We start from the raw sequence: 12,164 nt of genomic DNA on the forward strand, positions 1-12,164 counted from the left end.
TCCTGTTTTATACAGTTCAATTACCTTTTCTTTGATAATTCTTTTTCTTTCCCTATGACTGAGAAACCAGAAACATCAGTGCAGCACTGGATGAAAGATGCAAGGGTCTGTCAGGGGCCCAGAAACTCACTGACCATTTATACATATATACAGATTACAAGCAGATCACAGGTGAGGATGGTTACCTTTTGTAGCCATTCGAACCCGTTTGTATGAACTTGTGTGCCGGATATCAGGCCAAAATCACCAGGGTATGTAAACTTTTGATCAGGGTCATTTGGTTAGTTTCTGTTTTCATTATGATTTAAAAAGAGTACACACAGTTGTTTGACAATGAATGGCTTCAGACAACCACTAAACATGAGTGAAAAAAAATGTTTTCGTGTTATCATTCATATTCTCTGAGAAATGGCCAAAAAATCTGAAATTCTGCCAGGGTATGCAAACTTTTGAGCACAACTGTGTATGCATATACAAAAGCAGGATGCAAGCTGGGACAACATATGGACAGCATAACTGCTGACTCCATACAGATTTACCGTAGAATCGTATATAGGAACATTCATGCTGCATACGGATAAGAAGCCCCAAGTCCCAATGGGAGACACCACCAAAGATGGTTCAGAACGACAGGGCTAAGGTCCTGCGGGACTTCAAATTCCAGACAGATAGGAAGCTGCTGGCCAACCAACTAACCGTAGTGGTGGATGATATGGGAAAGAAGACCCCAGTTTTGATTGATGTGGCAATCCCAGCTGACAGCAACATCAGAAAGAAGGAGCACGAAAAGTTGCAGAAGTACCAAGGGCTGAAGGAACAACTGGAACAGATATGGAAGGTAAAATCCAAAATGGTCCCAGTGATAATTGGAGCACTACGAGTTGTAACCTCCAAATTGGAAGAGTAGCATCAGAGGTCTCTATCCAGAAGAGTGCAGTCCTAGGAACAGCTAAGATACTGCATTGAACCCTCAAACTCCCAGAACACTCCCTGGGTGTGTGTGTTCTTGGAGTTTTTTTGTATATGGGTGATTCTTAGACTACGGGCACTTATAATGTCCTTTGATCATATTGTATGAAAAACAGAAAAAAAGGGGAAATTTCACACTTTTATAGTTATCTTTACAATGAAAGTGTTTTAAGAAATTTGTTCTAGTAATCTATGATGACTTTTTCACCTTTTTTCAGCATCATTATATGTAAATATTGCCGTTTTGTGCTTGTCTCACACCCAGACTTTTGATCTTCAATGATAAAATGAATGGTAAAGAAACGTTTTTTCTAATGTTTTAAAATATCTCTGAATAAAATATCAGTAAAAATAATCAAAACATAATTGGGGTATTCAATGTGATACAACTGTTGTGATTTTTTTAAACAAAATGTAGTTGTCCCACACTATTGCCGTAATTTCCACCACAACACTGTAATGTCCCTTTAAACAGTTTGTATGAAAGATTATTTGGGTAGTTTCTATGGAGATAAACAGTGACATCAGAGCACATGTATATAGCGCCAAATCACAACAAACAGTTGCCCCAAGGCGCTTTATATTGTAAGGCAATGGTGTGGTGGAAATTACATTTACAAGGCCAATGGTGCCCGTAGTTAAAGAATCACCCATATACGGTGTATCCAGAATATGTTACCAGCACTCCACTTTATCCACATTTTATATTACAGCCTTATTCCAAAATAGATGAAATTCTTTTTTTTTTTCTCCTCAAATTTCTATACACAATACCCCATAATGACAATGTGGAAAAAAAAAGGTTTTTGAGATTTTTGCAAATTTATTAAAAATAAAAAAGCTCAGAAATCACTTGTACATAAGTATTCACAGCTTTTGCTGTGAAGCTCAAAATTGAACTCAGGTTCATCTTGTTTCCACTGATCATCCTTGAGATGTTTTTCCAGCTTAATTGGACATGATTTGGAAAGGCACACACCTGTCTGCATATAAGGTCCCACAGTTGGCGGTGCATGTCGGAGGACAAACCAAGCATGAAGTCAAATGAATTGTCTGTAGACCTCCAAGACAGGATTGTCTCAAGGCATAAATTTGGGGAAGGGTACAGAAACATTTCTGCTGCTTTGAAGGTCCTAATAAGCACAGTGGCCTCCATCATCCATAAATGGAAGAAGTTACAGTTAGACACAATCCAACCACTAGGAGCAGTGGACAGCCATAGTGTGGCACCCGGGGACCAACTCCAGATGTAGAGACGATGACTTGGTCAGGGGCAAAGAGAGGGGAAGACCCTAAATAAGCATGTTTATGATTGTGGGAGGAAACCGGAGTCCCTGGAGGAAACCCATGCAGACACAGGAAGAACATGCAAACTCCACACTGAAAGGGCGGGAAATGATCCCACGACCTTCTTGCTGTGAGGCACAAATGCTAACCACTAAGCCACCGTGCAGCCATGTTACATGTTTATATCTCTCCCTGTCAAACTCTGCATCAGCCACAGATGGAGATGGGACACCTGGGTGTCCTTTGCGCCACAGATACAGGTGCACCTGTAATGTGTGTAGTGTGTTTCTTCTGAAATACATTTCTGGATTACACAATGCTGTACTGCATTACACTGATAAGGCTCAGTCCCATGTTATCATTGTGTGGTGAGTAGATAGCTTACGTTTCATGAAAATCGACCTGAAATCTTTTGCATATTTCTAATGATGGACAAACAAGCAAACCAACAAACTTTAATGAAGACATAAATGTCTTAACAGCAGTAATAACTTTTATCTTCTTTCTTTCTGAATCAGTTGGGTCGAACAGAGATGATCCTGAACTGCCTGAATCCAAAGTTTGCCAAGAAGTTTGTTATTAACTATTACTTTGAGATGGTGCAGAGGTTGAAGTTTTGTGTGTATGACATTGACAACGACACCTACGACCTGGATGATGATGATTTTCTTGGGGAAATAGAATGTACCCTTGGACAGGTGATCTTCTTCTTTGTAGATTTAAATGGAAAGATTTGTTGTAAATTCACCATATGTCGTTGTAATTTTTGTCCATGTTTTGTGCCCAGATTGTTTCCTGCAGGGAGATGACTCGACCTCTGTTACTGAAAAACAAGAAGCCTGCAGGTCACGGGACCATCACAGTGTGTAAACTCATCTAATCCTGTATTGTTTTCGGATTATGAAAGTGTGTCCCTTAAACTTTCTTAAGGGCACCTTCACACATAGTGCGAATTTGAGGGCTCGCATGAGTGTGCACTGTGCAAGCCCATTGACCCCTCTCGCGGCAGGTGTTGGCCAAATTCCAGCTGACACACACGAACATCTAACACCGCTCGTTTGGCACTTAAAAAGTGTGTGGCCAATCGCACTGTTAACACGACAACAGTCTGCAGACAATCATTGTTGAGCTGGCAGTGAAATTTGTCTACGTGCCCCATGACTGTGAAGTTGCCAAGTGCACATGTGGCATGCCAGAGTGTCGGCTCCCCCCACAACACGTGTGCGTGTGTTTTGTGGGTCCCCCCCCGGCAGGGTTAGGGTTAGGGCGTATGGCACAATCTGAGCAGCTGCAGCTGCATGCACGAACCGTCGCACATATTCGCACTATGTATGAAGTGCGAATATTCATTTGTATAAACAGAACCTCCATTTTAGGGCTGTAAAATACATGGACAAATTATTTTAAGAATTTTGTCTTTTATAATCACTAACTGGATGTTGGATTTTAATTACAATGTTGGTCTGTCATGACTTTACTACAGCTTTCAGTATACTTGCATGTTCTTGGGTTATGATGGCTTGGCTTTGCCTTTTAACAAATTAAAATAAATGTTTCCAGTATGCTATGGGTCATTGTAAATCTCATTAAAAAAAAAACCCTTCTAGTGAGTTTTGAAGCATGGCTGAATGTGAGCAGATGATTTAGCCCTTTATACATCAGAATTCATCCTGCCACTTTTACATCAGTAAAACAAGAAAGCGTCAAGCCTCCCCCTTTTGAGGCTTGTCTGTAGTTTACATCTGGTGGTAAAACCTCTGTGTTTTCCCTGGTGAAGTCTTCTTTTGATTGCTGGCAGATAAATGTTCTCACTGAAGGCTGTTCTTCATTTGCCACCTGTTGTGAAGGTCTTTCTCTTCATTAGGGAAACAGTTATTCTGTCATCACGTTTTAGGGCCCCTTCACACATAGTGCGAATACATACAACTCCAGGGCGACTCACAGTGAAACAGCTTGTATGATCGAACCACGAAACATCGCACTGACGGGCACAAGTGCACAATGCCGGTTCGACAGTTCGTGCACGCGGGAGCACACTGCCAGCAGCTGCATGATGTGATTACACACCACATCGCGTAGCAACTGTGAAGAAAAAAAAAATACATACTGTAATGGTTTTGTGCACGCAGGAACACAGCAGCTGCTGTGAAAATAAAAAAAATAAAAATTACATGCCACTCACAGGACTCGAACCCGCGCCTTCCAAAAGCTCTGACTAGTCAGAAACTTTACCACAGAGCTACAATCACAGTCCTGTGAAAGTTGCAGGAACCTGCCTGATATGAAGAAGGAGATGTATTTAAAATGAAATAAACCCACACACTATATAAAAACACCGCATTTATCAAGCGAGCAATACAAATATGATCCGTCTGTTCCTCTGTAGATGACCCATGGTCACAGACATACAGTCATGAAGGGGCCGTGAAATAACCCTGGTTAAATAAAAAGAAAAAACGCCACAGGATTCAAACCCACATGCTCTGATTACCAGACGGAAACTTTACCACTACGCTACAATCACTGTCTTGTAACAGGAGCGTGAAATCAGTAAAATCAACAAACATTGTTTGGTACAACGTATTTGTGCTGATACGTGACTGAAAGTGGCGTCTTTGTCATACTGTTGGCTTGTTGGCTCACAGCCCTTATGGCCCGACACACGTGTCCTGTCAGACGTGACATTCAGATCACCTGCTGCATGTCCAAATGGACTGACGGCCCATTTTTTCTCCCATTGCAAAAGCGATATATGTTTTTATGTATTTCCACACCATCACACACATGCGCATGTCTGTCAAAACACGGGACGTGTGCTGCAGCTGTGATGTCCAGAACCGGAGATGTCCCAATAGCTTTGAGCAGTCAGCCATGCCCCCTGTCCTGTCAGCGCACAGACCAAGATGTCAGATGAGAGATGCCTCGCCTGCGGGCGGGGAGAAATCACACGTGTTATTGGGGAGGGGGCGCGACACTCTGGCACGCCACATCAAACAATCGGCAATTTCACGGTCGTGGGGGCACTTAGACAAATTTTACATCCAGCTAAATAATGATTGTCTGCTGGCTGTTTTTGTGATGATAGTACGAATGGCCACACAGTTTCTAAGTGCCAAGCGAACAGTGTTAGATGTTCGTGCGTGTCAGCTGGAATTTGGCCGACTCCTCTGTGAGAGGGTTCGATGGGCTCGCACAGCACACACTCTGTCTTTCAGCCACTGGTGTGCGCAAATACTTGTAGATACAGGTGTACAAGGCGTTCGATGCAGCTACAAAATTATACATTTTGCACACGATTCCTGCTTCATGTGCACTTTCTGTGCAAATCAACTAAATTCGCAGTATGTGTGATGGGGCCCTTAGTAGAGAGCAGGACACTGTTTGGGGGGAAAGGGTTTGGCAGCAGCAGACTGTGAACCCTGAGTAGACCTTCACCAAGATGGCAGTTTGTGACCCGTCTTTCTGTCTGTGTTGCTGCCCTAATTATACCATATTATTAATTGAATGTCGCCTGTAATTGTCTTTTTTTTTTATTTAATTAATAAATTACAAATGAAGCACATGACAAAGGAAACATAGTACTATACATGATGGGCAAAAATCCATAGTCCAAAAATTAAACAAACCTTGTGGTGATCCAAGCTGTCATTTGGCTGTTCATGTAACAATCCATCTGACTGAGTGCAACACATACATTTATGTGCAACAGTTATTGTTTAGAATTATTGAACCATTACGTTTGGGGTAAAAATAAGGCTTTTGTTGTTGTTGTTTTTTGTTTTTTTTTTACCTTCATGTCACCTACACTACAAGGCCTGTAGTATTGAGTTTTGCTTGATGAGGCACACAAAAAAATGTATTGAAGTAGTTTTGGAAATCCTCCCAAATAACAAATGAATAAAGTGTTGAATATAGCTTTGTTTGTGCTCGACAGATACACTCAATCATTTTCCATACCCACTTACTCCAAAATTTTGCATTGTATCAGCCTGATATTGACCAAAATTAATGGATCGGATATCGGAAATACTCATCAATCATCTGCTACCTCTTACTCTAACTAAGGGTCGCGGGGGGCTGGAGGCTATTCCAGCAGTCATAGAGCGTGAGGCCGGGTACACAGGATGCCAGTCTGTCGCAGGGCCACATACAGAAAAACAAACACATTCACACCCGCACGCGCACCTACGGACAATTTAAAGTTTCCAATCCACCTAACTTGCATGTCTTTGGATGTGGGAGGAAGCCGGAGCACCCAGAGAGAACCCACGCTAACATGGGTAGAACACGCAAACTCCACACAGAAAGGCCACAGGTGGGAATCGATCCCATGACCTTCTTGCTGTGAGGCAACAGTGCTACCCACTAAGCCACTGTGCTGGATATCATAAATAAATAAATAAAGGGGGGGGGGGCAAAATCTGATCTGATTCAAGTCTTCTTTTGCAAATCTGAGCTGTGTTCTGTGCTGTGTACAGTAGTGTTCAGAATAATAGTAGTGCTATGTGACTAAAAAGATTAATCCAAGTTTTGAGTATATTTCTTATTGTTACATGGGAAACAAGGTGCCAGTAGATTCAGTAGATTCTCACAAATCCAACAAGACCAAGCATTCATGATATGCACACTCTTAAGGCTATGAAATTGGGCTATTAGTAAAAAAAAAAGTAGAAAAGGGGGTGTTCACAATAATAGTAGCATCTGCTGTTGACGCTACAAACTCAAAACTATTATGTTCAAACTGCTTTTTTAGCAATCTTGTGAATCACTAAACTAGTATTTAGTTGTATAACCACAGTTTTTCATGATTTCTTCACATCTGCGAGGCATTAATTTTGTTGGTTTGGAACCAAGATTTTGCTTGTTTACTAGTGTGCTTGGGGTCATTGTCTTGTTAAAACACCTATTTCAAGGGCATGTCCTCTTCAGCATAAGGCATCATGACATCTTCAAGTATTTTGACATATCCAAACTGATCCATGATACCTGGTATGCGATATATAGGCCCAACACCATAGTAGGAGAAACATGCCCATATCATGATGATTGCACCACCATGCTTCACTGTCTGGATGGGGGTTTGGGGGTCGTCACACAAACTGTCTGCAGCCCTTGGACCCAAAAAGAACAATTTTACTCTCATCAGTCCACAAAATATTCCTCCATTTCTCTTTAGGCCAGTTGATGTGTCCTTTGGCAAATTGTAACCTCTTCTGCACGTCTTTTATTTAACAGAGGGACTTTGCGGGGGATTCTTGCAAATAAATTAGCTTCACACAGGCATCTTCTAACTGTCACAGCACTTACAGGTAACTCCAGACTGTCTTTGATCATCCTGGAGCTGATCAATGGGTGTGCCTTTGCCATTCTGGTTATTCTTCTATCCATTTTGATGGTTGTTTTTCCGTTTTCTTCCACACGTCTCTGGTTTTTTTTGTCCATTTTAAAGCATTGGAGATCATTGTAGATGAACAGCCTATAATTTTTTGCACCTACGTACAGGTTTTCCCCTCTCCAATCAACTTTTTAATCAAACTACGCTGTTCTTCTGAACAATGTCTTGAACGTCCCATTTTCCTCAGGCTTTAAAAGAGAAAAGCATGTTCAACAGTTGCTGGCTTCATCCTTACATAGGGGACACCTGATTCACACCTGTTTGTTCCACAAAATTGACAAACTCACTGACTGAATGCCACACTGCTATTATTGTGAACACCCCCTTTTCTACTTTTTTTTTTTTACTAATAGCCCAATTTCATAGCCTTAAGAGTGTGCATATCATGAATGCTTGGTCTTGTTGGATTTGTGAGAATCTACTGAATCTACTGGCACCTTGTTTCCCATGTAACAATAAGAAATATACTCAAAATCTGGATTAATCTTTTTAGTCACATAGTACTACTATTATTCTGAACAGTACTGTATGTTTGTCTTTAAGGGAGTAGAATATCTGTTCCATAGTTTGAGTTTGAGATGTTTTGCTAGGTTGCTCGGTTAGGAAAGTACCTCCAGACAAATATATTTATTTACAGATCGCTTATTTTAACACAGGAAAAAAGTATCTCTTTGGTATTGCAGATACAGAAGGTTTGAGTATCGGTATTGTATTGGACGTGAAAAAGTCATATTGTTCCATCCTGAAAATTCAGTGCTCATTTGTTTTCATCTGTAGCATTCTGTTGTTGGCTTCTAAATACGAGCTATTTACGTACAGACCCAGCTGTCTGTTTACATGGTTGAGCCGTGCTTTTGCTGCATGTGGTGATAGTAGTTTGGTTTATTTTCTTTTAATAGCCATCATTTAATGAGGTCAGCATGCATTTATTGGTCTCATTTTATAGGCTTTCTGGGATTCGTAATGAAAAAAAAATAAAAGTCACTGCTGTATGCCACTTTACTCTTTTTGAATAGATCTGTGCTGAAGAAATAACTGATACTAGAGTAGCACACTTTGAAGTGTCAGCTCGCAATTTGGACAAAAAGGTACTAAGTCATGTTTAATATCCAAGTGTAACCGCATATTTGTTATTGTTATTATTTGAGTTGATGATTGATATGCTATGATTGTTTAGTATTTGTGGTGGTCCGATCCTTTCCTGGAATTCTACAAACAGACAGAAACAGGATGGCAGCTGGCTCACAGGACAGAGGTACAGGTACTTGCTGAGTGCACGTAAAATAATTTTGGACCATGAGCACATAATCTGCTGTTGTATACAGGTGGTGAAGAACAACTTGAACCCAACATGGACACCGTTCCGCATCTCGCTGCGGTCTCTTTGTGGAGGAGAAGTGGAAAACCCCATAAAGGTGCTTTCTTAATACCTGCAGAGGAATGCAGCCTCTTGTGTTTCTTATCAGCCTTTATTGACTTGATTAACCACGTTACTACCATACTAATGACCTGATTTCATTACATTTCTCCCAAACTAAAGCACAGGCGTGCTTGTCAGCCAGCTGGTTGAGTGACCTACAGTAAGTGCGTGTATAGACACAGTTCATGATGTCATCATACCAAGGTGTTCATGCTTTCATACATATGTACATGAAAGCATACACACCTTTTTCTTTGTACAAATGCTTCTGAGTCATGCTATTTTTATTTTGTTATTTAACTCCAGTATATTTAACATCTCAGTCTGCCTAAACCAAAAAAGGAAGCAAACTAGAAGGGATGCTCAGAGAATGTGACACCCATGCTTTATATGTTTGACACAGATTTGAACCAATTTACAAAGTGCCTCAAAATAACTCACTCAAAAGAATCCCCAGTTATGGTACCTGTCTGTGGACAAGACACTCCATCTGCATTGTCTCAGTCCACCCAGCTGTAATTGGGTACTGGCCTCAGCTGGGGAAGTAACCGGTAATGGACTGGTGTTTGGTTCAAGGGGAGTTGTAGACTCTAATCTGTTTCATGGTATCGGCAGATAAGCACCGGTACCATTGAGCCTCACAGCCTATACAGGACTTAATACTTGTTAAAATAGCAATTCTAAATGAGTTTGTCCTTTAGTAGCACATTAGCGCAAGTGGTTAACACACTTGTTTCCCAAACTGAAGGTCCCTAGTTCAAGGCTGCACTTCCCCCATTCTCCTTGTACATCTGGAGTTGTATCAAGAAGTGCAACTGGCGTAAAACCTGGCAAATCAACATGATCTACTGTAGTGACCTCGAGCAAACACTGGAACAGCCAAGAGAAATTGTAAATGAATTTGACCTTTTAAGGTCACCCAAGGTCAAACCTTTTGTGGCCAACACAAAGGTGATGTGACTTCATACTGGTGTTTCCTTGTAGCCATAGATGTACAAGTATATTCAGTCATTACCTTGAAATAACCATAATAAATATGATCTCCATACTTGTGCCAAATGTTTGACTTTGAACTATGACCTTGATTTTTAACAGATTTTTATCAAAATCAAATCAATTTTGTTCTTAGTTGACGCTGACACATTCCAGCAAGTTTGGTCCAAATTGTTTAACTTTCTGAGTTATTTTATTCCAACACAAGCCTGATAACAATACCTCATGGGTGTAATAACATTTGATGACGTCCCAGAGTAGCAAGGTCTTTGCCAGATGTTTTGTTGGTGCCTATGGCTGAGATGCTAATGTGAGTTAACTACAAACCAGAAGGTCAGTGGATTGAATTAAATAGTTTATTTTACTTAATTAAACAAAGCTTTGATGGTTGAATCATTTGTGTTAAATAAATAGTTTGAGGTCATTATTTTCCTTACACTGCTGGAGCTGAACTAACCTTTCAGGTTTTACGGTGTGTGAAGCATGACCTTTGTAATGTGTTTCAAGCTTAAGACTCATATTTCCATACTCATGTCACAGTTTTGCACAGATAAGATGTTTGTCTGTGATTAATTAGAAGTAGGAGATGAGTTTGAATTATCTTTTTATCAGATGTCAGACAACAATAATCATACAGTATAATATGGTAGGATATTTATTTTAAATTATTAAATTAAAAATATCTGCTGCTGTATAAAGTATGTTAAAGCTGTGTTTTAATAATTGTACTCATTTTTAATTGACATGAAAGTACAGTACAAATAGAGATACCTGTCAGAAGGTTTATTTGTTGTAATCTGTTTGCTTTTAGGTTGACTGTTTTGACCATCATGTCAGTGGCTCCCATGACCTTATTGGGAGCTTTAAAACGACACTGTCAGAGCTACAAATGGGAACACACACTTCCCCGGTGAGGCTGTGTGTGTGTATGTGCGTGCGTGTGTGTGTGTGTGTGTGTGTGTGTGTGCTTGCGTGTGTGTGTGTCTTTACAGCAATATGTTTTGTCAAGTTTAACTGTTTGGATTTTTTTTTTTTGGGTACCCTACCCCCACCCCCTTCCCACACACACACTATACAGGCTGAATTTCAATGCATTAATCCAAAAAAGTTAAAGAAGAAAGGCTATAAAAACTCCGGCACCATTTGCGTCAAGCGCTGCCAGGTAGTTATTACTTGAGCTAAAACATCTGACTCATGTGACTTTGTTTCAACTCTGTGTCTCTTACTGAACTACCACATTAGTGTTTTTAATGTCTGATATCTTAACATTTAAAAGAAAGCTACAGAAAAAGATCATGTTACAGATTGTCTTGGAACTCTACCAGTGGGAATTGTTGCGCATGTTTTGTGTGATGTTTGTCATTTCAGGTGGAGAAAGAGTATACCTTCTTGGATTTTATTATGGGCGGTTGTCAGATCAACTTCACTGTGAGTTTGGCACAAAAGCCATTAAAAAAAACTAAACAAAAATAAACATCAATGCCATGTGTTACAAGTTGTGATGGGTGACATAATTTTTCAATTTTAGAGCTGTACATAGCATCAATTGTTTTTTTTTGTTTGTTTGTTTTTTTTTACTTGTTAACCCTATTTATCACATCACACTCCTTGGACTGGTATTGTATATTTTTATTCTGTGTTTTTATCTAATTGTGTTGTGCATCAATATTTTGTTCTGTGACAGCTTCTGTGATGTTTTTTACTGAATGACAACAAACTAAATTACAAAAAACGAGTCTAAGACTCATTGGCTGCTCCCTTGTTTTCATTAGGGGCACCTTCCGCACTGAAAACAAGTGTGCCTTACTGCTTTTCCACCACCCCAATTCATCAACACTATACATATAGAGCAAAAATTTAAATGAATTTCATGTTGCAATGGGTATTCAAAATTTAGTAAAAATAAATTTGGTAAATGTTGTCCACCCTATTAGTCCGTGGGCTACCATAGGCTACCGTGCACCCCCCCCCCCCCCCCCAAGAACTCAGCGCCACTACATTTTTTTGATGCTTTGGGACCTCTAGAATAAGGATTTAAAACGTTTCCATGAATAAACTCAATCCCGATAGTGGTTTGGCGGCTGTTTTTAAAATAACCCT

The 12,164-nt window shown here is 40.2% G+C and overlaps 1 protein-coding gene across 2 annotated transcripts in view; it reads left to right on the forward strand.

Annotated features, from left to right (window-relative positions):
• Nucleotides 1-12,164, forward strand: part of LOC117511826 (copine-3-like) — a 102,317-nt gene that overhangs the window by 34,476 nt on the left and 55,677 nt on the right. For both annotated transcript variants that reach the window (XM_034171739.1, XM_034171744.1), the window contains 8 exons: nt 2,775-2,954; nt 3,044-3,118; nt 8,668-8,739; nt 8,829-8,906; nt 8,977-9,066; nt 10,876-10,974; nt 11,143-11,226; nt 11,433-11,492. In XM_034171739.1, coding sequence (XP_034027630.1) covers nt 2,775-2,954; nt 3,044-3,118; nt 8,668-8,739; nt 8,829-8,906; nt 8,977-9,066; nt 10,876-10,974; nt 11,143-11,226; nt 11,433-11,492 — 738 coding nt within the window. The remainder of the gene's footprint in view (nt 1-2,774; nt 2,955-3,043; nt 3,119-8,667; nt 8,740-8,828; nt 8,907-8,976; nt 9,067-10,875; nt 10,975-11,142; nt 11,227-11,432; nt 11,493-12,164) is intronic.

This window comes from Thalassophryne amazonica, chromosome 1, assembly GCF_902500255.1.
Source record: "Thalassophryne amazonica chromosome 1, fThaAma1.1, whole genome shotgun sequence".
In the NCBI taxonomy this organism is placed as follows: Eukaryota; Metazoa; Chordata; class Actinopteri; order Batrachoidiformes; family Batrachoididae; genus Thalassophryne; species Thalassophryne amazonica.